This window comes from Planococcus citri, chromosome 3 (genome assembly GCF_950023065.1).
Source record: "Planococcus citri chromosome 3, ihPlaCitr1.1, whole genome shotgun sequence".
NCBI lineage: Eukaryota > Metazoa > Arthropoda > Insecta > Hemiptera > Pseudococcidae > Planococcus > Planococcus citri.
The window spans coordinates 78,848,276-78,872,673 of record NC_088679.1 but is presented as its reverse complement, the minus strand read 5'-3'; the positions used below and the strand labels follow the sequence as shown (position 1 = coordinate 78,872,673).

The 24,398-nt window shown below is 30.9% G+C and overlaps 2 protein-coding genes across 2 annotated transcripts; one reads left to right on the top strand and one right to left on the bottom strand.

Moving 5' to 3' along the window:
• Positions 1-1,297: 1,297 nt before the first annotated feature.
• LOC135839520 (protein adenylyltransferase FICD-like) lies at positions 1,298-6,010 on the top strand. Its single transcript, XM_065355594.1, has 7 exons — positions 1,298-1,401; positions 2,368-2,462; positions 2,570-2,665; positions 4,888-4,979; positions 5,084-5,178; positions 5,291-5,674; positions 5,764-6,010. The coding sequence occupies exons 1-7, from the start codon at positions 1,367-1,369 to the stop codon at positions 5,930-5,932; spliced, it is 966 nt and encodes a 321-aa protein (XP_065211666.1). The 5' UTR covers positions 1,298-1,366; the 3' UTR covers positions 5,933-6,010.
• A 1,280-nt stretch (positions 6,011-7,290) lies between these two features.
• Positions 7,291-24,378, bottom strand: MED23 (mediator complex subunit 23). The gene is made up of 21 exons (XM_065355591.1): positions 23,946-24,378; positions 23,644-23,888; positions 23,434-23,566; positions 23,179-23,361; positions 22,825-23,112; positions 22,560-22,757; positions 22,393-22,479; positions 22,115-22,317; positions 21,624-22,042; positions 21,365-21,539; positions 20,939-21,272; positions 20,695-20,849; positions 20,437-20,617; positions 20,224-20,366; positions 20,009-20,138; positions 19,837-19,936; positions 19,523-19,753; positions 8,601-8,760; positions 8,244-8,528; positions 7,945-8,154; positions 7,291-7,750 (listed from the first exon to the last, which is right to left on the bottom strand). Exons 1-21 carry the CDS (start codon positions 24,063-24,065, stop codon positions 7,612-7,614), a joined length of 4,119 nt encoding a protein of 1,372 aa, XP_065211663.1. The 5' UTR covers positions 24,066-24,378; the 3' UTR covers positions 7,291-7,611.
• Positions 24,379-24,398: the final 20 nt, after the last annotated feature.

Below are 24,398 nucleotides of genomic sequence, written 5' to 3'. Positions count from 1 at the left end.
AGTTTACGAGAAAATTTTTGAAATTTGGGCGAATCGTAGTATTTTGTCATGAACTAACCCCACGAGAGCGAATTTCTCCATTTCCAGCCATCCTGGAGCCTCTGGAAAAATTGAAAAATCGCCCTGGAGGCTCCAAAATGGCTGGTAATGGCGAAATTCGATCTCGTGGGGTTAGTTCATGACGAAATATTGCAATTCGCACAAATTTCAAAAATGTTCTCGTAAACTGGAAATTTTTGAATTTTGGGTGTTTTTATTTTGAAAAAAAGCTGGTCAAAAAACCACTCTTGAGGTGTCCTCTCTAGGATCGGCTGAAATGTGGATAAATTCGTTAAACAGGTCGAGTATGACTCACAACTCGAATTTCACCTGCCCAACTTCATATTCACGTCTTCTGGAGAAATTGACAAATCGCGCTGGAGGCTCCAAAATGGCTGGAAATTGTGAAATTTGGATTTGGGAGGTTAGTTTTGGGACAAAATACAGCGAGATTCGCGTGAATTTCGAAAATTTCCACACAAACGGGAAACTTTTCATTTTTTTATTTTGAAAAAAACTGGTCAAAAAGCCACTTTTGAGGTGTCACTCTCAAAATCTGCTCAAATGTGGATAAACTCGTTAAACTGGTTGAGTGTAATATACAACTCGATTTTTAGCTGCCCAACTTCATAATCACGTCTCTGGAGCAAATTCAAAATTCTGGAGAAATTGAAAAATCGCGCTGGAGGCTCTAGAATGGCTGGAAATGGTGGAATTTGGATTTGGGTAATTAATATTAGTTTTGTGACTCATTTTGACCATTTTTATTGATTAAGTACCTACGTACTTTTTAAAAAAAATAAAAAAAGCATAATTCGCCAAAAACAGTCAATTTTGAATTTTCAAACGTTCGCCAAATATCGAGATATGATGTTGGGCAGCTGAAAATTTGGTTTGGGGGGGTTTAGACCATGCTCTTTCCAAAAATCGCCGTCCCGTTCAAATCGGTGGCCGACACCTCTAGAGGTTCCCTTGTGAGCTGAAAATTTGGTCAACACTTTCGAGGTTACCTTATACCTGTCACAATGGCTTAAAATATCGCAAGAAATTCGAACATTTCGACAAAAACTTCTTTTTAGCATTTTGGAAGAATAGTAAACTTAAAATATGGTCGTGAATTTTGCGATTTTTGAAAAAATTGTCATGAGCTATCAGAATAGGTTAAAATTTTGCCAAAATCCGTTATGAGAAAAAAATGACTGAAAATTTAATTTAAAAACGAACACGTATTTTTTTTTTTTTTCTAAATTAAAACACTGTTTTTTTTTTATTTTTATTTAAACATGTTTGAAACGCAATCCTGGCACATGCGATTCTTTCGTGTTTCATGCAACGTTGCATCATCTTTTTACATTTTACCAAGTGAGTATATACAGGGTGATTCGGATAAGACCTGAAAAATTAAAACCACGTATTCTACTCATAAATAGGAGTAAAAAATGTTATACACACCATAGACCAAAACCGCTTCATTTCGGAGTTATTGACCTTTAAAGGGGGCCAGCTGTTTTCTTAAAATTGGGCGTTTCGGCGTCTCTATTGAAAATTTTTGGGGGGTAGGTGGTGGAAAAAGTGAAGTGAGATCTCAGAAATGTAGAGTATCATTCTTTTCTGTTTTGGTCCATAACTTGATGTTTTGAAGTCAGAAATGTGTTTTCTTAGATGAAAAACAATCAAAACTTGAAGTTAAATTAAATTATTTCGATTTTTATTAATGATTGCGGTAGTACTTCTCATTCGACACTCATTAAACTTTAATTTCTCTTTTTTGGTCCATTGGATGCTGAGTAATCAAATTTTTCAATTTTGACAAACTCTCCAATTTGTTAGAAACTAATGTTTTTGAAGGTTTCCTGTACTCAATTATCAATTTTAAATACTTTTATGAAAAAAAAAAATGCTATTCCTCAATAAAACATAATTTATCTCAACCAATATGCTCACTTTGGCAACATCGCAAAATTTGTCACGGTAAATTACGATTTTGTTTCCTAAAAACAATAGAAATTGCTGGTTGGTAAACGATTGCACTTCAAATCAAAGTAGGAAATCGTAACTAAGGAACACTTTTTGATAACACTCTGATTTGAGCTATGTAACAATGCGTAACACATAAGGGAAATGTAAATGCGGTGTTGCCATATTTTACACAACTTTAATTGCAAATATCTCATTAAGGGTTGGTTTTTCAAAATTTTTGCAAAGGAAATTTTTTCTCAATTCGACGAGTAGAATATGTGGTTTTAATTTTTCAGGTCTTATCCGAATCACCCTGTATATTGCATTTTATTTAGAGTGAATTTATGATACAACAACAATGGGTTTTAGTTCAAAATTAGTAACCGCGATTAATCGAATAATGCGAGAATATTTTCCAAAGAAGATTACTGAATCTCAAGTTCCTAAGAAGAAGTCATCATCAAGTGAGCAACTTGTGTTTTTGATCATCTAAGCTAAAGCATAATATGAAAAATAATTGTAGGTATAGGTATACCCGTTCTTAAATAAATTTATTATATTTTTTCATCAGGAAAGAATTCTATCTTCATTAACAGACATATCAGAATACCTTGCTATCAAAATGAATGCAAACCATCAATTTCTTATCATACTCCTTGTAAATGTGGTAAGGTTAAAAAAAAACATTTCAGCCACATAATGTGAATGATCCACATCCTGTACTTCATACTATATGTACAGTATGACACAAAAGTAGTGTTCAGTTCAGTGCCATTTATTTCTAAGTGGAAAGAGCTAGAGAGATGAATGAAGCGGCGTTGCGGCGTTGAGTAGGGAAAAATAAGGGATTTCAAAAGCAACCTTGAAAATTTCTACCCCATGCACACTGCACAGGGTGTCCACAAATTGAAAAACCGGTTTGGTCAAAAAATTCAAACTGGTTTTTATTGGCGCAATGTATTCTACACACTAAGGTAACAAAAACGTGATATGAATTTTTTGAAACCGGTTAGTTAATTTGCAACTGGTTAACAAAAAATACTCAAAAAAAAAAAAAAAAAAATTGAAGATAGAGAAAAAACTAAAAAGTTTGAAACAAAAGTTGTAGAGCGTGAAAAATATTACACAATTCTGTCTAATCACATTTTGAAACCGGTTCATTGGTTTGCATTTAGAAACCAGTTTTTGACAATCACCTAAAAATTGAACCATTTTCGCTGATCGGATTATGAAACCAATTCATTAATTTGCAACCAGTTATCAGAATTACCTAAAAATTAGAGATCGAGAAAAAAGCTTGAAACAAAAGTTGTAGAGCGTGAAAAATTACACAATTCTGTCTGATCACATTTTGAAACCAGTTCATTGGTTTGCATTTAGAAACCAGTTTTTGACAATCACCTAAAAATTGAAGATAGAGAAAAATGCTTGAAACAAAACTTGTAGAGCGTGAAAAATTGAACAATTTTCGCTGATTGGATTTTGAAACCAGTTCATTAAATCGCAGCAAACCATCAAAAGTTACCTGATTGTAAGTTACTTTCATTTTCAAAATCCGGTCAGCACAAATGGTTTAATTTGTCACGCTCTACAACTTTTGTTTCAAACTTTTTTCTCTATCTTCAATTTTTGGGCATTTTTTCTTAACGGGTTGCAAATTAACTAACCGGTTTCAAAAAATTCATATCACATTTTTGTCACCTTAGTGTGTAGAATACATTGCACCAATAAAAACCAGTTTGAATTTTTTGACCAAACTGGTTTTTGAATTTGTGGACACCCTGTGCATGGGCCTGAAATTTTCAAGGTTGCTTTTGAAAGCCCTTATTTTTCCCTACTCAACGCCGCTTCATTCATCTCACTAGCTCTTTCCACTTAGAAATAACCCGCACAACAATTGTAGACGTCGACATTTACATCGACTACGTTTTTTTCCAACATATGATGGAAAAGTGATCAATTAATTATTTAGTAGGAATCTTCTGTCCATACAAAAGCCAGGTAAATTAAAATTTTCGAAATTTTCTCATTATTTCTGATACCTCGACATGCCATCTCGACATGTAGATGTAAAATTCGATGCTCGAAATTTACATCTACTACTATGTCGACCAATTTTTCAGAATTTAAATTTCTGTTTCAGTGTTTAAAATTTTAGTAAACATTCAAAAATATGATCTTGTTCAATGTGGAAAACAAATTTTTTAGGGAATTGATGAAATTATTCACTTTTCCGCAGTTTGGAGATGTAGATGATATGATGTTGATATTGTGGATGTATTTGTTGATGTCGAATTTCACATCAACATTAACATCGACATGTCGACATGAAAAAATGGATTAGTTTAGTACTCGCAGATAAAGTATTGCACCATCTTTGATATAAGGGATTTCTGTTGAACTTCTTGATTATACAGACTTTTCGTCTGTACTTCTTCGGAAGTGGACTTTGCATCGATGCTGTTTTCAGCACTAGCAATAGCCACATCAGAGGAAATAATTTTTGGGGGAAAAAATTAAAAATTTTTAAACTCATATTCTATAACTTTACGAAGCAGGAGGTCGACATAAATTTCGATGTGAATGTCGATCCATCCACATCCGTCACTTTTGGATGCCCCATGTCGATGTGAATTTCGACCCTATGTGGAGCCAATTGTCGACACGAATGTAGATCAACATCAGTCGACAATTACATCAACAATTAGCTCGACACAGGGTCGAAATTCACATCGACATGTGGCATCCAAAAGTGACGGATGTGGATGGGTCGACATTCACATCGAAATTAGCATGGTCATTGTTGTACGGGAAATGCCACCAAACAGCGAACACTACTTTTGTGTCATACTATATAGTTACTTTTATTGTAAAAAATTTCCTTTTCAGTTACCAAATTTATAGATTCAACGGCTGATAAACTTGAAGACGCAGAAAACCTACCGCAAAATGATTATAGTGTCAGTAAATCATTGCACGATGTGAGTAAAAAATCAAATCACCTGTTCATTTTTTTGTTAGGTAAATTAAAAATTAAATGATAATACGATAGGTATAATGATGAAATATTGATGAAAAATTTCAGTATGCTAAACAGTCTCTTCTTATTGGAAAAGTTTCTCCCACTGACGAGAATATTGAAATTATTAAAAATGCATCCCTGTACGCAGATACCATAAAGTAAGTATATTTTTTATTTTAAAAAATTTCAAAGATCAAGATACTTTATAGGCAGTCATTTCAGAAACCCCATTTATTTATATTTATGTCTTCTTCTGATTCTGCTTTGCAGTTTAGAAGATTTCAATTTGAACCATTTGCTTGAAATACATCGATTAGTTATGGCGAAAAATGACCAACTTGCTGGTAAAATACGAGACCAAGATGTAGTTATTCGATTACCAAAAGATAAAGGATCATCATTGATTAAACGCATACAAACACCTCTGGCACACGAACTTCATGACTGTCTGGAGAAATATTTTCAATGGTTCAGGGAAAAAATGAAAAATAGCGAAACAAACGACCTGATTTTTGCTGCGATGGCTAAATATTACTTCTTCACAATCCATGCCTTTGATGATGGGAATGGCATAACATCGAGGATCATTTTGAATGCTATTTTACGTAAATTTTCGCCATACTGGGTTACCATACCATTGGCTGAAATTGCGAAGTAAGTTTATAGGGGAGAGAACGATTTTTTAAAATAAATATGCCATACCAATAGGTAATAACTGTGTTTTGTCTTCTTCAATTTTTTAGATATTATGCGGTCATTGGCATCGCGCAAAACAGCAACAACTACAATCCGTATTTGGCGTATATCACCAATTGTATTAGAAGATCATCGGATATTTACATCGATGAAGATCGTACCCGCCGTAATCAGATGGCTGCTGCAGGATATTTTTGTTGCATACATGGGCGATGATTGAGGATTTTTCGATTACCTATCTACTATTCAACGTTTTTAGGGAATATTATTTTCATACAATAAATAATTTTTGTACAGTATTTAGCCAATTTTACATTTTTTCCACAATATTCTCTAAAAATAAAATCATAGATCACATGGAACTTTTTCAAAAATACCAAAAATTATCACCCAATTTTAAACTAAAAATTTTTTTGTTGAAATGGTGGATTTTTTTACAAAATTTTGAGTTTTGACCCATTTTGATAGATTGCATAACACCTGTTTCAAAATTATGAAAAAATCATGGCTCAATATTTTTGGTCTTCTGCCAAAATTTGAAGCTTTTTTGAAAGGTCGCAGAACAATTCGAAGTTTGAATCTAGAAAAGAATAAATACTATTTGCAACTTTTTGGTAATTTTTTGACAATTTTTGGCAAAAACGTGAAATTTTGACAATTTTAGCAAACGTAGTGCTTTTTCACGGTTTTAACCAAAAATCAAAAATTCTTTAAATTTCTTTGCAGAAAAGGTCGATTTTAGTAATTTTTGGCAAAAGTCAAACTTTTCGGCAAATTTTAGTTTAAAAAAAGTGAGTCAATTCTTGGCATTTTTTAAGAGTAAAAAAGCAAGTTTTTTGACAACGTGGTAAAAAGCGTTACATTAGAGCCAAGATTTGAAAAAATTGAATTTTTTATAATTCAAAAGAAAAGTAACTTTATTATCTAACTAGAATTTCGAAAAAGTAACCAAAAGTTACTTTTAGTAATTTTAGTAACTTATTTGCTTAAAAATAGGTAATCGAGGACGAGTCCTAAATTTTTCAAACAAATCAAATGAAACAATTTTAAAGCACAAGAATTTGGAACATTTCAAATTTCATTCTAAAAATATTTTTGCCATGAGAACGATAATTTCTTTTTTGTTGTTGAAAATCTTGAAATTTTGGAACTCGAACAGAAGTTTAATTTCATGATTTTTTTTTGTTTTTTTCTCTCCAACTTTTCGAAAAGGGTCAAAGACATGCTCCCTGAGCAGCCCTTTGTTGTTGAAGTTTCAATCCATTTTGATACTTATCAAAAATTGCAAAAATCAGGACTCAGTTTTAGGCTCGAAATTCGTCAAAAATTTGATGGTGCTTCGTTGGGTCAAGTTTTGAGGAAATTTCAAGTTTCGAAAATCTGTTGCAGACTCTAGAACTGCGTAAAACCGTTCGAAACTGTTTCTAATCAATTTAGCATTTAACCAAAAATCACAAAATGCACTTCTGCTTCAGAAATTTTGGCTTATAATATATTTAAAATTTTTTTGAGTTGAGATATCTCTCACGAGTAGGATTTCCAACTAATTTCCAAAACAATAAATTTCGATGAAATTTAAAAATGATAAAAAAATGTATTATTTTCAAGTACGGTGATTTGATTTTAACAGAGTAAGTACATCATATTCTAACAATTATTCACAACTGGCGTTCTATGTACATACGTATAAAAATATTACTCATTTTTCGTCTCTTTTGTGATGAATTGATCTCTCATCGTAGCAGAGATGAACTTGTATTCTGTCGTGCATCTTGCTCAGTCAAGTCTTCACCTTCGGATGATTAAAATATTCCTCTATTGGTTTCTGAAATCAATCTATACGTTGGCAGAATCCAACCAAAGTGAGAATTATTCGACATGTATTGTAACCAAAGTTACTGTTGCTGTATTTCGCTGATATTCAAATGGGCTATGAAACGTAAACGCATCTGCAACGCTGGACGTAGTTTACGAATGATTCCTTCTACTTCGGATTTCATTAGATCGCCGACGAATTGGTATTTAATGTGATATCTGCTCAAAGTTTAGTTAAGGACTCGTACTGTCAGTTTGTATTTCTATTCAAGTAACGTGACATTTCCGGAAAGGATTAAAAAATCCCTGTGAAACGCACCTAGACTGGGAAAAAATCAACTTTTCCAATCTAAAACTAGTACGTAATACTTAATTCTAATAAACTATACGGTAAATCAGAAGAAAAAGGATACAGTAAATCGCATATCGGATCGATATACTTGAACTCTTTGTTATTCGAGTTGACTTGCTCCAAAGCATTGAATAGTTCAACAGTTAGATCCAATATACAAGGCGAAGGACGATCTACGTTGTACCTCGACAAAAACGGACCGATCAAATGACACAGAAAAATATACTGTTCTTCACTTCGAATAACCGGAGTCAATTTCTCTTTTACGAATCTATTCGCAAACAAACAATATGATATTATAAGTTATCGAAAAAAAAATCACAATACTGAATTCGTCGAACCAATATTCTTGACACTTACTGAGGTACAGCTGATATTTGTCCGACGCCGGCGTGATGCCACATTGCTTGAGCAACCGCTAACACATACACGAATTTATTTTCAACCCACGAATTATTCACTTCGGAGAAATTAAACATATCGAACGGCGATCTATCGTAATCCCATTGTAAAAGACGAGGACACGTTATAGTTTCGACCAAACGATCGTGAAGAACTAGCCAATAAGAATCTGGTAGAGCGGACATCACGAGACCGATGCAATTGATCCATAGTTGTATTTGATTTGTTGGTATTACCGGATACCTGATGGAAGAGTCGTTTTAGTACAGAAATTCAGCAAACTCGAGTTAGGTAATATTTGCGGTATTAATTTACCCGACGGTAACCACGTTGATTATATTATTAGCGACTTCGCTGAAAGCCGAAGGTAAAGCCATTAATTCGACGCAGGTCATGTACAAAGCGTAAACGGCCGGATTGGGGAACTCGTTGAAACGCCAGTCCGTCGATGAGAATTGGGTTTTACCAGAAATAGCTGCAAGTAATCAGAAAATTGATTAGGTCAAATGAAACACTGCCAATTTAAAGCTACCCTAACTGGAAAAAAGTGCTCCAGAAATCATGAGTTCAAAATGTAAGAAAAAATGCATTTAGATTTGCAAAAATTCTGAAAATATTGACTCAATTTTGAGCTTAAAATTCTTCAAAAACGCTCAAATTTTTTTTTGTCGAGATATTTGAATTTCTCGCGAGATTTAAACCCATTTTTGTTGGTCACATGATATATTTTCAAAAATTCTGGAAATAGTGACCCAATTTTGGGATCAAAATTCTTCAAAAATGCTCAAAAAATTTTTTTGTCAAAATATTTGATTTTTTCGCGAAATTTTAACCCATTTTGATTAAAAATTAATTTCGTCAAAATATTTGAGTTTTTTGCAAAATTTTAACCTATTCTGATTGGTTACATAACATTTTCAAAAATTCTGAAAATATTTACCCAATTTTGGGCTTAAAAATCTTCAAAAGTGCTCAAAAAAATTTTCTATCGAAATATTTAAATTTCTTGCGAAATTTTAACCCATTTTGATTGGTCACACGACATATTTTCAAAAATTCTGAAAATCTTGACCCAATTTTGGACTCGAAATTCTTCAGAAATGTTCAAAAATAGTTTTTTCGAAATATTAAAGTTTCTTGTGAAATTTTAGCCTATTTTGATTAAAAATTAATATCGTCGAAATATTAGTTTAAATTTTAAACCATTTTGATTGGTCACACGACATATTTTCAAAAATTCTAAAAATCTTTACCCAATTTCGGACTCGAAAATCTTCAAAAGTGCTCAAAAAAAATTTCTGTCGAGATATTTGAATTTCTCGCGAAATTTTAACCCATTTTGATTGGCCACACGACATATTTACAAAAAATTCTGAAAATCTTGACCCAATTTTGGACTTGAAATTCTTCAAAAATGTTCAAAAAATAGTTTTTTCGAAATTTTAACTTATTTTGATTAAAAATTAATTACGTCGAAATATTTGAGTTTTTGCAAAATTTTAACCCATTCTGATAGGTCACATAACATTTTCCAAAATTCTGAAAATTTTGACCCAATTTTGGGCTTCAAAATCTTCAAAAATGTTCAAAAAATAGTTTTTTCGAAATTTTAGAATTTCTCGCGAAATTTTAACCTATTTTGATTAAAAATTAATTTCGTCGAAATATTTGAGTTTTTTGCAAAATTTTAACCCATTCTGATAGGTCACATAACATTTTCAAAAATTCTAAAAATCTTTACCCAATTTCGGACTCGAAAATCTTCAAAAGTGCTCAAAAAAAATTTCTGTCGAGATATTTGAATTTCTCGCGAAATTTTATCCCATTTTGATTGGCCACACGACATATTTACAAAAAATTCTGAAAATCTTGACCCAATTTTGGACTTGAAATTCTTCAAAAATGTTCAAAAAATAGTTTTTTCGAAATTTTAACTTATTTTGATTAAAAATTAATTACGTCGAAATATTTGAGTTTTTGCAAAATTTTAACCCATTCTGATAGGTCACATAACATTTTCCAAAATTCTGAAAATTTTGACCCAATTTTGGGCTTCAAAATCTTCAAAAATGTTCAAAAAATATTTTTTTCGAAATTTTAACCCATTTTGATTAAAAATTAATTACGTCGAAATATTTGAGTTTTTTGCAAAATTTTAACCCATTCTGATAGGTCACATAACATTTTCAAAAATTCTGAAAATTTTGACCCAATTTTGGGCTTAAAAATCTTCAAAAATGTTCAAAAAATAGTTTTTTCGAAATTTTAGAATTTCTCGCGAAATTTTAACCTATTTTGATTAAAAATTAATTTCGTCGAAATATTTGAGTTTTTTGCAAAATTTTAACCCATTCTGATAGGTCATATAACATTTTCAAAAATTCTGAAAATATTGACCCAATTTTGGGCTCAAAAATCTTCAAAAATGTTCAAAAAATAGTTTTTTCGAAATTTTAGAATTTCTCGCGAAATTTTAACCTATTTTGATTAAAAATTAATTTCGTCGAAATATTTGAGTTTTTTGCAAAATTTTAACCCATTCTGATAGGTCACATAACATTTTCAAAAATTCTGAAAATATTGACCCAATTTTGGGCTCAAAAATCTTCAAAAGTGCTCAAAAAAATTTTCTATCGAAATGTTTGAATTTCTCGCGAAATTTTAACCTATTTTGATTAAAAATTAATTTCGTCGAAATATTTGAGTTTTTTGCAAAATTTTAACCCATTCTGATAGGTCACATAACATTTTCAAAAATTCTAAAAATCTTTACCCAATTTCGGACTCGAAAATCTTCAAAAGTGCTCAAAAAAAATTTCTGTCGAGATATTTGAATTTCTCGCGAAATTTTATCCCATTTTGATTGGCCACACGACATATTTACAAAAAATTCTGAAAATCTTGACCCAATTTTGGACTCGAAATTCCTCAAAAATGTTCAAAAAATAGTTTTTTCGAAATTTTAACTTATTTTGATTAAAAATTAATTACGTCGAAATATTTGAGTTTTTTGCAAAATTTTAACCCATTCTGATAGGTCACATAACATTTTCAAAAATTCTGAAAATATTGACCCAATTTTGGGCTCAAAAATCTTCAAAAGTGCTCAAAAAAATTTTCTATCGAAATGTTTGAATTTCTCGCGAAATTTTAACCCATTCTGATCGGCCACATAACATTTTCAAAAATTCTAAAAATCTTGACCCAATTTCGGGCTCAAAAATCTTCAAAAGTGCTCAAAAAAATTTCTGTCGAGATATTTGAATTTCTCGCGAAATTTTAACCCATTTTGATTGGCCACACCGCCACACGACATATTTACAAAAAATTCTGAAAATCTTGACCCAATTTTGGACTTGAAATTCTTCAAAAATGTTCAAAAAATAGTTTTTTCGAAATTTTAACTTATTTTGATTAAAAATTAATTACGTCGAAATATTTGAGTTTTTGCAAAATTTTAACCCATTCTGATAGGTCACATAACATTTTCCAAAATTCTGAAAATTTTGACCCAATTTTGGGCTTCAAAATCTTCAAAAATGTTCAAAAAATATTTTTTTCGAAATTTTAACCCATTTTGATTAAAAATTAATTACGTCGAAATATTTGAGTTTTTTGCAAAATTTTAACCCATTCTGATAGGTCACATAACATTTTCAAAAATTCTGAAAATTTTGACCCAATTTTGGGCTTAAAAATCTTCAAAAATGTTCAAAAAATAGTTTTTTCGAAATTTTAGAATTTCTCGCGAAATTTTAACCTATTTTGATTAAAAATTAATTTCGTCGAAATATTTGAGTTTTTTGCAAAATTTTAACCCATTCTGATAGGTCACATAACATTTTCAAAAATTCTAAAAATCTTTACCCAATTTCGGACTCGAAAATCTTCAAAAGTGCTCAAAAAAAATTTCTGTCGAGATATTTGAATTTCTCGCGAAATTTTATCCCATTTTGATTGGCCACACGACATATTTACAAAAAATTCTGAAAATCTTGACCCAATTTTGGACTCGAAATTCCTCAAAAATGTTCAAAAAATAGTTTTTTCGAAATTTTAACTTATTTTGATTAAAAATTAATTACGTCGAAATATTTGAGTTTTTTGCAAAATTTTAACCCATTCTGATAGGTCACATAACATTTTCAAAAATTCTGAAAATTTTGACCCAATTTTGGGCTCAAAAATCTTCAAAAATGTTCAAAAAATAGTTTTTTCGAAATTTTAGAATTTCTCGCGAAATTTTAACCTATTTTGATTAAAAATTAATTTCGTCGAAATATTTGAGTTTTTTGCAAAATTTTAACCCATTCTGATAGGTCACATAACATTTTCAAAAATTCTGAAAATTTTGACCCAATTTTGGGCTCAAAAATCTTCAAAAATGTTCAAAAAATAGTTTTTTCGAAATTTTAGAATTTCTCGCGAAATTTTAACCTATTTTGATTAAAAATTAATTTCGTCGAAATATTTGAGTTTTTTGCAAAATTTTAACCCATTCTGATAGGTCACATAACATTTTCAAAAATTCTGAAAATATTGACCCAATTTTGGGCTCAAAAATCTTCAAAAGTGCTCAAAAAAATTTTCTATCGAAATGTTTGAATTTCTCGCGAAATTTTAACCCATTCTGATCGGCCACATAACATTTTCAAAAATTCTAAAAATCTTGACCCAATTTCGGGCTCAAAAATCTTCAAAAGTGCTCAAAAAAATTTCTGTCGAGATATTTGAATTTCTCGCGAAATTTTAACCCATTTTGATTGGCCACACCGCCACACGACATATTTACAAAAAATTCTGAAAATCTTGACCCAATTTTGGACTTGAAATTCTTCAAAAATGTTCAAAAAATAGTTTTTTCGAAATTTTAACTTATTTTGATTAAAAATTAATTACGTCGAAATATTTGAGTTTTTGCAAAATTTTAACCCATTCTGATAGGTCACATAACATTTTCCAAAATTCTGAAAATTTTGACCCAATTTTGGGCTTCAAAATCTTCAAAAATGTTCAAAAAATATTTTTTTCGAAATTTTAACCCATTTTGATTAAAAATTAATTACGTCGAAATATTTGAGTTTTTTGCAAAATTTTAACCCATTCTGATAGGTCACATAACATTTTCAAAAATTCTGAAAATTTTGACCCAATTTTGGGCTTAAAAATCTTCAAAAATGTTCAAAAAATAGTTTTTTCGAAATTTTAGAATTTCTCGCGAAATTTTAACCTATTTTGATTAAAAATTAATTTCGTCGAAATATTTGAGTTTTTTGCAAAATTTTAACCCATTCTGATAGGTCACATAACATTTTCAAAAATTCTAAAAATCTTTACCCAATTTCGGACTCGAAAATCTTCAAAAGTGCTCAAAAAAAATTTCTGTCGAGATATTTGAATTTCTCGCGAAATTTTATCCCATTTTGATTGGCCACACGACATATTTACAAACAATTCTGAAAATCTTGACCCAATTTTGGACTTGAAATTCTTCAAAAATGTTCAAAAAATAGTTTTTTCGAAATTTTAACTTATTTTGATTAAAAATTAATTACGTCGAAATATTTGAGTTTTTGCAAAATTTTAACCCATTCTGATAGGTCACATAACATTTTCCAAAATTCTGAAAATTTTGACCCAATTTTGGGCTTCAAAATCTTCAAAAATGTTCAAAAAATATTTTTTTCGAAATTTTAACCCATTTTGATTAAAAATTAATTACGTCGAAATATTTGAGTTTTTTGCAAAATTTTAACCCATTCTGATAGGTCACATAACATTTTCAAAAATTCTGAAAATTTTGACCCAATTTTGGGCTTAAAAATCTTCAAAAATGTTCAAAAAATAGTTTTTTCGAAATTTTAGAATTTCTCGCGAAATTTTAACCTATTTTGATTAAAAATTAATTTCGTCGAAATATTTGAGTTTTTTGCAAAATTTTAACCCATTCTGATAGGTCACATAACATTTTCAAAAATTCTAAAAATCTTTACCCAATTTCGGACTCGAAAATCTTCAAAAGTGCTCAAAAAAAATTTCTGTCGAGATATTTGAATTTCTCGCGAAATTTTATCCCATTTTGATTGGCCACACGACATATTTACAAAAAATTCTGAAAATCTTGACCCAATTTTGGACTTGAAATTCTTCAAAAATGTTCAAAAAATAGTTTTTTCGAAATTTTAACTTATTTTGATTAAAAATTAATTACGTCGAAATATTTGAGTTTTTGCAAAATTTTAACCCATTCTGATAGGTCACATAACATTTTCCAAAATTCTGAAAATTTTGACCCAATTTTGGGCTTCAAAATCTTCAAAAATGTTCAAAAAATATTTTTTTCGAAATTTTAACCCATTTTGATTAAAAATTAATTACGTCGAAATATTTGAGTTTTTTGCAAAATTTTAACCCATTCTGATAGGTCACATAACATTTTCAAAAATTCTGAAAATTTTGACCCAATTTTGGGCTTAAAAATCTTCAAAAATGTTCAAAAAATAGTTTTTTCGAAATTTTAGAATTTCTCGCGAAATTTTAACCTATTTTGATTAAAAATTAATTTCGTCGAAATATTTGAGTTTTTTGCAAAATTTTAACCCATTCTGATAGGTCACATAACATTTTCAAAAATTCTGAAAATATTGACCCAATTTTGGGCTCAAAAATCTTCAAAAATGTTCAAAAAATAGTTTTTTCGAAATTTTAGAATTTCTCGCGAAATTTTAACCTATTTTGATTAAAAATTAATTTCGTCGAAATATTTGAGTTTTTTGCAAAATTTTAACCCATTCTGATAGGTCACATAACATTTTCAAAAATTCTGAAAATATTGACCCAATTTTGGGCTCAAAAATCTTCAAAAGTGCTCAAAAAAATTTTCTATCGAAATGTTTGAATTTCTCGCGAAATTTTAACCTATTTTGATTAAAAATTAATTTCGTCGAAATATTTGAGTTTTTTGCAAAATTTTAACCCATTCTGATAGGTCACATAACATTTTCAAAAATTCTAAAAATCTTTACCCAATTTCGGACTCGAAAATCTTCAAAAGTGCTCAAAAAAAATTTCTGTCGAGATATTTGAATTTCTCGCGAAATTTTATCCCATTTTGATTGGCCACACGACATATTTACAAAAAATTCTGAAAATCTTGACCCAATTTTGGACTCGAAATTCCTCAAAAATGTTCAAAAAATAGTTTTTTCGAAATTTTAACTTATTTTGATTAAAAATTAATTACGTCGAAATATTTGAGTTTTTTGCAAAATTTTAACCCATTCTGATAGGTCACATAACATTTTCAAAAATTCTGAAAATTTTGACCCAATTTTGGGCTCAAAAATCTTCAAAAATGTTCAAAAAATAGTTTTTTCGAAATTTTAGAATTTCTCGCGAAATTTTAACCTATTTTGATTAAAAATTAATTTCGTCGAAATATTTGAGTTTTTTGCAAAATTTTAACCCATTCTGATAGGTCACATAACATTTTCAAAAATTCTGAAAATTTTGACCCAATTTTGGGCTCAAAAATCTTCAAAAATGTTCAAAAAATAGTTTTTTCGAAATTTTAGAATTTCTCGCGAAATTTTAACCTATTTTGATTAAAAATTAATTTCGTCGAAATATTTGAGTTTTTTGCAAAATTTTAACCCATTCTGATAGGTCACATAACATTTTCAAAAATTCTGAAAATATTGACCCAATTTTGGGCTCAAAAATCTTCAAAAGTGCTCAAAAAAATTTTCTATCGAAATGTTTGAATTTCTCGCGAAATTTTAACCCATTCTGATCGGCCACATAACATTTTCAAAAATTCTAAAAATCTTGACCCAATTTCGGGCTCAAAAATCTTCAAAAGTGCTCAAAAAAATTTCTGTCGAGATATTTGAATTTCTCGCGAAATTTTAACCCATTTTGATTGGCCACACCGCCACACGACATATTTACAAAAAATTCTGAAAATCTTGACCCAATTTTGGACTTGAAATTCTTCAAAAATGTTCAAAAAATAGTTTTTTCGAAATTTTAACTTATTTTGATTAAAAATTAATTACGTCGAAATATTTGAGTTTTTGCAAAATTTTAACCCATTCTGATAGGTCACATAACATTTTCCAAAATTCTGAAAATTTTGACCCAATTTTGGGCTTCAAAATCTTCAAAAATGTTCAAAAAATATTTTTTTCGAAATTTTAACCCATTTTGATTAAAAATTAATTACGTCGAAATATTTGAGTTTTTTGCAAAATTTTAACCCATTCTGATAGGTCACATAACATTTTCAAAAATTCTGAAAATTTTGACCCAATTTTGGGCTTAAAAATCTTCAAAAATGTTCAAAAAATAGTTTTTTCGAAATTTTAGAATTTCTCGCGAAATTTTAACCTATTTTGATTAAAAATTAATTTCGTCGAAATATTTGAGTTTTTTGCAAAATTTTAACCCATTCTGATAGGTCACATAACATTTTCAAAAATTCTAAAAATCTTTACCCAATTTCGGACTCGAAAATCTTCAAAAGTGCTCAAAAAAAATTTCTGTCGAGATATTTGAATTTCTCGCGAAATTTTATCCCATTTTGATTGGCCACACGACATATTTACAAAAAATTCTGAAAATCTTGACCCAATTTTGGACTCGAAATTCCTCAAAAATGTTCAAAAAATAGTTTTTTCGAAATTTTAACTTATTTTGATTAAAAATTAATTACGTCGAAATATTTGAGTTTTTTGCAAAATTTTAACCCATTCTGATAGGTCACATAACATTTTCAAAAATTCTGAAAATTTTGACCCAATTTTGGGCTCAAAAATCTTCAAAAATGTTCAAAAAATAGTTTTTTCGAAATTTTAGAATTTCTCGCGAAATTTTAACCTATTTTGATTAAAAATTAATTTCGTCGAAATATTTGAGTTTTTTGCAAAATTTTAACCCATTCTGATAGGTCACATAACATTTTCAAAAATTCTGAAAATTTTGACCCAATTTTGGGCTCAAAAATCTTCAAAAATGTTCAAAAAATAGTTTTTTCGAAATTTTAGAATTTCTCGCGAAATTTTAACCTATTTTGATTAAAAATTAATTTCGTCGAAATATTTGAGTTTTTTGCAAAATTTTAACCCATTCTGATAGGTCACATAACATTTTCAAAAATTCTGAAAATATTGACCCAATTTTGGGCTCAAAAATCTTCAAAAGTGCTCAAAAAAATTTTCTATCGAAATGTTTGAATTTCTCGCGAAATTTTAACCCATTCTGATCGGCCACATAACATTTTCAAAAATTCTAAAAATCTTGACCCAATTTCGGGCTCAAAAATCTTCAAAAGTGCTCAAAAAAATTTCTGTCGAGATATTTGAATTTCTCGCGAAATTTTAACCCATTTTGATTGGCCACACCGCCACACGACATATTTACAAAAAATTCTGAAAATCTTGACCCAATTTTGGACTTGAAATTCTTCAAAAATGTTCAAAAAATAGTTTTTTCGAAATTTTAACTTATTTTGATTAAAAATTAATTACGTCGAAATATTTGAGTTTTTGCAAAATTTTAACCCATTCTGATAGGTCACATAACATTTTCCAAAATTCTGAAAATTTTGACCCAATTTTGGGCTTCAAAATCTTCAAAAATGTTCAAAAAATATTTTTTTCGAAATTTTAACCCATTTTGATTAAAAATTAATTACGTCGAAATATTTGAGTTTTTTGCAAAATTTTAACCCATTCTGATAGGTCACATAACATTTTCAAAAATTCTGAAAATTTTGACCCAATTTTGGGCTTAAAAATCTTCAAAAATGTTCAAAAAATAGTTTTTTCGAAATTTTAGAATTTCTCGCGAAATTTTAACCTATTTTGATTAAAAATTAATTTCGTCGAAATATTTGAGTTTTTTGCAAAATTTTAACCCATTCTGATAGGTCACATAACATTTTCAAAAATTCTAAAAATCTTTACCCAATTTCGGACTCGAAAATCTTCAAAAGTGCTCAAAAAAAATTTCTGTCGAGATATTTGAATTTCTCGCGAAATTTTATCCCATTTTGATTGGCCACACGACATATTTACAAAAAATTCTGAAAATCTTGACCCAATTTTGGACTCGAAATTCCTCAAAAATGTTCAAAAAATAGTTTTTTCGAAATTTTAACTTATTTTGATTAAAAATTAATTACGTCGAAATATTTGAGTTTTTTGCAAAATTTTAACCCATTCTGATAGGTCACATAACATTTTCAAAAATTCTGAAAATTTTGACCCAATTTTGGGCTTAAAAATCTTCAAAAATGTTCAAAAAATAGTTTTTTCGAAATTTTAGAATTTCTCGCGAAATTTTAACCTATTTTGATTAAAAATTAATTTCGTCGAAATATTTGAGTTTTTTGCAAAATTTTAACCCATTCTGATAGGTCACATAACATTTTCAAAAATTCTAAAAATCTTTACCCAATTTCGGACTCGAAAATCTTCAAAAGTGCTCAAAAAAAATTTCTGTCGAGATATTTGAATTTCTCGCGAAATTTTATCCCATTTTGATTGGCCACACGACATATTTACAAAAAATTCTGAAAATCTTGACCCAATTTTGGACTCGAAATTCCTCAAAAATGTTCAAAAAATAGTTTTTTCGAAATTTTAACTTATTTTGATTAAAAATTAATTACGTCGAAATATTTGAGTTTTTTGCAAAATTTTAACCCATTCTGATAGGTCACATAACATTTTCAAAAATTCTGAAAATTTTGACCCAATTTTGGGCTCAAAAATCTTCAAAAATGTTCAAAAAATAGTTTTTTCGAAATTTTAGAATTTCTCGCGAAATTTTAACCTATTTTGATTAAAAATTAATTTCGTCGAAATATTTGAGTTTTTTGCAAAATTTTAACCCATTCTGATAGGTCACATAACATTTTCAAAAATTCTGAAAATATTGACCCAATTTTGGGCTCAAAAATCTTCAAAAGTGCTCAAAAAAATTTTCTATCGAAATGTTTGAATTTCTCGCGAAATTTTAACCCATTTTGATTGGTCACACGACATATTTTCAAAAATTCTAAAAATCTTGATCCAATGTCGGGCTCAAAATTCTTCAAAAATGGTCAAAGAATATTTGAATTTCTCGAAAAATTTTAACCCATTGTAATAAATCGCAAGGTCATTTTTACAGGAAATTTGAGTCACTTTTTACCAGCAGGACTGTACACTGCCACATTTCGAGCACAAACTTACTGTCGACTAATCTTTGAATCAAATTGATGTAATAATCCAACTCTGGAGTCCACGATGGAGTATCTACTTTCATATATTGCAAATATTGTTCGGATAAGCTTCCGCCTGGAGATCGAGATTCGCAAAACGGTGATAAAATTGCGTTCACTAAACGACGTTTGAGCAATGGTCGATCTTGCAGTTTGCGTTCGTAGTAATGCAGCGTGTTGTATAAATAAGTAACAGGTCTATCTGTAATTTCAAGATAAAATATATATTACATAAATAACAGATGATGATGATTCTTGATCTAAACTAAAGTAAGAATATTTTACCATGAAATTTGTACAAGCAACCCAAATGTTCTAACAACGTCTCCAGCGATTTCGTTACCGGAGGCAGTTCCAAGTATCGATGGATTACGATATCGAAAACCTACCAAAGTAGATGTCATTTAAATCGATACATTAATATTGTAAAAAAAGCAAACGAACGAACAGAACTTACCGGTAAAAATCGCAGACAAACGTTGCCAAAATAAACGGGCAAAGATTGATAGGGCGATGTGCTAGAACTTTGCTCTTCTGATGCGAACGTTTCGGGATATTTGCGATGGAATGCTAGATGTTTCTCGTGCCTTAAAATTAAATAAATTTACCAGATTAATTGTAATCCATTTCAAGAAATCATAGTCAAAAGAAACAGGAAGAGGCATAATTTACCAATTAGACTGCTTCCAATGATCGGGAGAATTCTCTTTGATGAATTCTTGAACACGAGCTCTAAATTCAGCTCCTTTGAATAATAATAATTGTATTATAAAAAAGCATACTTGGGCTTCGCTTCCTTCATGAGTTCTCAGAGCCTACAAAAAGAGAAAATTGATTAGAAATTCTGGCAATCGAAATACCTTTCTATAAATGAAAAATATTTACCAAACATAATACGAGTCTGTCGATCGTTACGATATTATATTTCCATATCATGCTATTTATAGCATCTACACATTTAGTAACATGTTGACTTTCCTCCGATAGAGAGAACTTGAAAACTAAATAATCACAGAATTTCCTTAAATGAGCTGATAATGCTCTCGCTCCAATTCTTTCTAAAATTCTGTTTTAAAAAAAAATCAAACGTTGAAATTTGTTAAATATAAAAAAATAAAACGAAAAGATGAAGATGAAACGTACTTATAAGCGATAGGACTAATTCGATCAGTTTCCAGGATCATTTTCCATAAAAGACATAAAAATAAAGGCGGTGTTCCGGGTACAGAGAAATGAGCAATTATATCATTATCGTTAGTCATCGAAGTCCAATTCCTATATTCTTCTTCTACAGATTTCTACACCAATGAACAAAAATTTTTCACAGTAATTATCATTGAATCAATAAACGAGTCGCTGATTTAGTAATTTCTCTCGTTAAACTCACTTTTAATTGTTGACGATTTTCCTTTTGAGTGGAATTTTGTTGAAAGTATTCGTTCAAGAAAGCAGGGAAACATTGTAAAGTATGTCCGGCCCAGTTATGAGGAGTGTTCTGCATTATCGTATTTAGTAATTCTTTACACCACATTCCAGACTGGGAATCGCTGCCTGTGCCCGTTATATGCATAGAACGAGCTAAAGTTAGCACTAGAGCCCGATTTAATTCTTCCGATTCAGCCGATACCAAGGTTTTAGGCTCGCTTAAGAATCTAGACAGTTGTGGTTGTACTTCGTTACTCCCCAGACCAGTTATTAAACGTAGAGCTGTGCTTTCCACGCTACGAAGTGACATAAATGAAACAAACATTATAAAGGGAAATTCGAGTACAAAAAAATCAGTTTTCATAAAGCATTCTAGCGATAAACTAACCATAAATGTAACTGAGTCTGGTTCGTTTGAGGAACTACGGCCAAACTATGAAGATGCGAAAGCAATTGAACCCGGTAATGAGGCTGTATATGATGCATTCGGTAGCTGAACATCTCCAGTAACGTGTACAGTATTCCCCAAGCATGAGATTTGAAAACAGTCGGCAATAATTGACCTAAAAAATGAAGAAGAAATTATCAAAACATCGCTCTAAAAATTCTCAAGCTTCAAACTATCGTATTCGACGAACGTTACTTACTAATAAATCCTTTAATTCCTAAAGATTCTATCTCCGTGTACACCAATAATCGACTATATGTTTCAACTAGAGCCGGCGCCAGCGCCATATTAGATTTAGACTGAGCTAATTTAATAACGTAGGTTACAATACTATGAATTAGACTCATTTTAGCATGGATCGTCAACGAATCCAGAATAGCCATAGATAAAGGAGTAGTTGGACCGCTGGGTAGGGCAGCGTTATTCGATAAAGATCCGCTGGACATGGTGGAAGGTTGCTGGTTTCCTCGTTGAGAGCCTAGTACAGCGTCCACCAGGGCAGCCATAGGTCGTGATAAGTATTCGTTATTGGTAGAGTAAGCGTTACACAGTAACGCGATTCGATAATCTGTACCCATGACGAGGTTCGAGTTGGGAGCCACTTGCATTTTTAGAAACCTGTCGACAAAACGGAAGTTCTCCGGTTACTAGATGAAGTGAGAATGTAGACGAAAGTCGTGTATTACGTACTCGTGATGAGCTTTCAAATTATTTGGTATGTTTCTTTGTAAATTGACGTTATCGGTTTGAGCTTTACATAGCAGATGTATCCAAATACAAGTAACCGCCATTTGATGAGTGCAAAGAGCATTGTTAATATCGGGTACTGGTAAAGGCTCCGTTTCAGGGTACAGTAAGTCGTACAGTTTTAATACAGGAAGGAAATTCTCCAACTGAAGAAAAAAATATGAAAAATAAAGTACATGATCGCTATATAATTACAAATAAACATTATCGAAGATACTTGCCGGTTTTCTTTGGATGCTGCCGGAGATGAATTGCAATAAAACCCACATCAAGTGATCTCGTCCTTTTCTCAACTCTCTCTGAGATAACTAAACATCAAGAAAAGACCGTACTTATGTTAATCTTTCCAACAATGGAACATTATTTTTTTTTTAAATCTCTCATTTACCTTCTCATGTAACGCATTAACAATATTAGGAAACACTGCGAATTGAAATAATACAAAATAAATCAATTGACTGGATAAATGCAACCATAACCAATGATTTTCGTCTTGATCGGTAATGCTCTTCGATTCAACTCTTTCCATAGCGTTGATAACCAATTCCACCAGTTGTTCTTCCAAAGCGGCGCAATGATGTTTATTCTACGACAAAATTACACCATTTAAAATCCACCGGTTCACATATGTACTTCTAACCGATCATACTTACAGCTTTCTGCAAACCTAACATCGAGCAAACCATATCCCTCGAGTAAGGCTGCTCAAGAACATATCTCAATAGTTTCGTTTGAGGTTCTAGTAACGAACTATCGTAGGGAATATTTCCTTTAACGTTGAATTTCAGAGAAGCAGGATCCAGCTTCCAAGGAGTAATCAGGTGATCTCCATAGCCCGAATGTTCAACAACTGGAAGCATACTGGCGTGTCCTATTATCGAGACCATTTGCGCCGTGTACCGGAAGCTTTTAACGAAATCTGACATCAATGTACTGGATTTCTGTACGTGAAAAATATTAAATATCTTCGAATTACGAACTGAATACAGCGAGCTGGTTCTATTTACCCAATATGGCCACGATCCATTCTCCATGTAAGGTTTCCTGATCTCGTTTATTACGAAATAGGCTGGCAAAAGACAATTTTCACGATTGAATATCATTTCGAGGACTTTTTGCAAGATGTTTACTTGTGGCATTATTGAGCTATCGATTTCGGTAGGTAGAGATAACGCTTTTTCGCAACAACCCTGAAAATAAAACGAAATTTTATTACGAAATTCACCGCTTTCGAAGGTAGAGAAATCCAGGCCACTACTTACTTTCATGATCTCTCGTACACCTTTGTAATCGACGTTATGAATGTTTTTCAAGATTAATTCGAAACTCAGATTCCAGAAATCTTCTCTTTTGAACGCCAATTTATCACAATTCAGGATACATTCGCAAACCATTCTACAGTCCGGTAAAAACACAATTAGAAATAAATTATCGCCCCAAAAATTTGTCAAAAATCTGGAGTAGGCATTTACCTAGCGGACCAAACTTTCTTCTCGATGAACTGATTGAAAATATCGAACAACCATTTCATTCGAGTACGATTCTCAATAGTTGCAGCGAATTTTAAAAGTTGTCGGAAAGTCTGCTCGTTCTGCTCGGAATTCAAACCTTGAAGGTGTTTGTTCAAAATCTCACCGCAGGATTGTATCTTCTCTTTGTACTCGTTAGGGTTTCGTAGCAAATAACAGCTGAAAGATTCTTCTGTATCGTCTCCCATCTGAAATGATTCATTGATGAGTACGAGTTAACTAGCAGAATTGAAAGAATAACTTACAATTTCATTTTTTATATGCTCTATGTCTATATCGGTGATGATTTCTGGAGCACTGACGCTGCCGATACTATTCAGAGTGCTTGCACCGCTTTCGTCGATGTTTGATAATTGGGCATCCATTTTAGTAGAATTGGGTCCTTCCTACGACTCAGGTTTTTGTGTTTGAATTTCAATACGAATTGCAGCTCTGTCTTTGATTCATAGTTATCAATATAGTGAGTTGTTCAACGATTATCCTACGATTACCGGTATCATTTCTACTTTGACAGCTTCGGTGACGCTTCTAAACTCGATTATTGCTTCTGAATGCTTGATCGATGAACTTGTAACACTTCTAGTGTTGAATTAATACATTTTAATCGTGAATTTTCACGAAAAAGTCTATTCTTTTATCAAAATACTGCAGAATTTTACAACTTTTGGATTGTTTGTAATCAACAATCAAGACTGAAG

Coding starts and splice junctions, on each gene's coding strand:
- LOC135839520 (XM_065355594.1), top strand. CDS start 1,367: ATGCAACGTTGCATCATCTTTTTACATTTTACCAA. Junction 1,402..2,367: donor ATCTTTTTACATTTTACCAA/GTGAGTATATAC, acceptor AATGGGTTTTAG/TTCAAAATTAGTAACCGCGA. Junction 5,179..5,290: donor CTGTACGCAGATACCATAAA/GTAAGTATATTT, acceptor TCTGCTTTGCAG/TTTAGAAGATTTCAATTTGA.
- MED23 (XM_065355591.1), bottom strand. CDS start 24,065: ATGGATGCCCAATTATCAAACATCGACGAAAGCGGTGCAAGCACTCTG. Junction 20,139..20,223: donor CATTGGAAGCAGTCTAATTG/GTAAATTATGCC, acceptor TTTAATTTTAAG/GCACGAGAAACATCTAGCAT. Junction 8,529..8,600: donor ATCAACGTGGTTACCGTCGG/GTAAATTAATAC, acceptor CTCTTCCATCAG/GTATCCGGTAATACCAACAA.